The sequence below is a fragment of the Entamoeba histolytica genome, genomic scaffold, assembly GCF_000208925.1.
Source record: "Entamoeba histolytica HM-1:IMSS scf_1104750518091 genomic scaffold, whole genome shotgun sequence".
Classification (NCBI taxonomy): Eukaryota; Evosea; order Mastigamoebida; family Endamoebidae; genus Entamoeba; species Entamoeba histolytica.
Window position 1 is genome coordinate 1 of NW_001916083.1, and position 1,256 is coordinate 1,256.

The 1,256-nt window shown below is 27.7% G+C and overlaps 1 protein-coding gene across 1 annotated transcript; it reads right to left on the bottom strand.

Annotated features, from left to right (window-relative positions):
* Positions 1–21: 21 nt before the first annotated feature.
* EHI_117370 (uncharacterized protein) lies at positions 22–1,245 on the bottom strand (the record flags this gene model as incomplete). The annotated part of the gene is made up of 1 exon (XM_001914558.1): positions 22–1,245. The coding sequence occupies one exon, from the start codon at positions 1,243–1,245 to the stop codon at positions 22–24; it is 1,224 nt and encodes a 407-aa protein (XP_001914593.1).
* Positions 1,246–1,256: the final 11 nt, after the last annotated feature.

Genomic DNA, 1,256 nt, shown 5'->3' on the forward strand with positions numbered 1-1,256 from the left:
TTTATTAAAAAATCAATCAATTCATTTTGTTGAAACAAATGATTTAGCAATGTCTCTAACATGTTCTTGTCTACTTTCATCTCCATATTTTCTTTCAAATTCTAAGTATTTAGTTAAGAATGTTTTCATTGTCTTTGTACTTAGTTTTTGTTTAACTATTCGTTCAAATATTCTTCTTATTACTCCTACATCTCCTACTTCTTTCTCCATATCAATATAAATATTCCAAACATCATGTCGTTTTGGATTGTTTGTTAAAATATCTTCAAACATTGACCTTCCTTTATCAACTGATCCATATTTATATTCTAATCGGGCAATATGAATTTCTAAACTTATCATTTTCTTTTTATCTAATGTTGTTTTTGCTTTGCTTAATGTGTTTTTGATTTCTTCTTCTCTGTTGTTTCTCATTAGGAAATTACAGTATTTCTTATATACTTTACAACTGCCTTTAACTTTCTTAAATAATGTTCTGAAGATTTTCTCTTCTTCTTCTACCTCTTTCTTTTCTTTGTAAATGTGAATCATATGAAGCATGATTTTCTTCCTATCACATACCTCTAATGCCTCATTATATACTTTCTTTAAACTCTTTTCATCTCCATGATTAGCTTCTAATTGCATTAATGCTTTCCAAATATTTAATTTCTCTTCTAATTTTCTAAAATTGATACTTTCTATTCCTGTCTTTCCTACTTTTCTTGCTTCATCTATTTCTTTTCTTTGAATGAAACATTGCATTAATTTAATCCATTCTATTGAATTATCTGGGTCTTTTTCAACTCCTTTTTGACATTCATCTAAATCTAATACAATTTCTTCACTTTCCTCTTCTTCTTCCATACTTCCTTCTTCTTTATCTTCTTCTTCCATATTTTCTTCTTCTTTATCTTCTTCCATACTTCCTTCTTCTTTATTATTATCTTTACCTTCTTCTATTTCTTCTTCCTCTTCCATAGTAGTATTTTCATGTTTTTCTTCTTCTTTAGTAGGATCATCCCATTCTATGTTAGCCTCATCTTCTACTCCTTCTTTAAATTCTTCATCTTTCATTTCTTCTTTAATTGCAATATCTTTTTCTTCATTTCTTCTTTTTTGTTCTTTTCTTTTTAATGCTAATTTCCATGGATCAATAGCTATTGTTTCTTCTTCATCTTTCATTTCTACTTCTCCTACATCTTCTGGTTTGATACTAAAATTAACTCGATGTTTCTTCTTGTCAATATGAACTACTTTTGCCATTATGACATCTT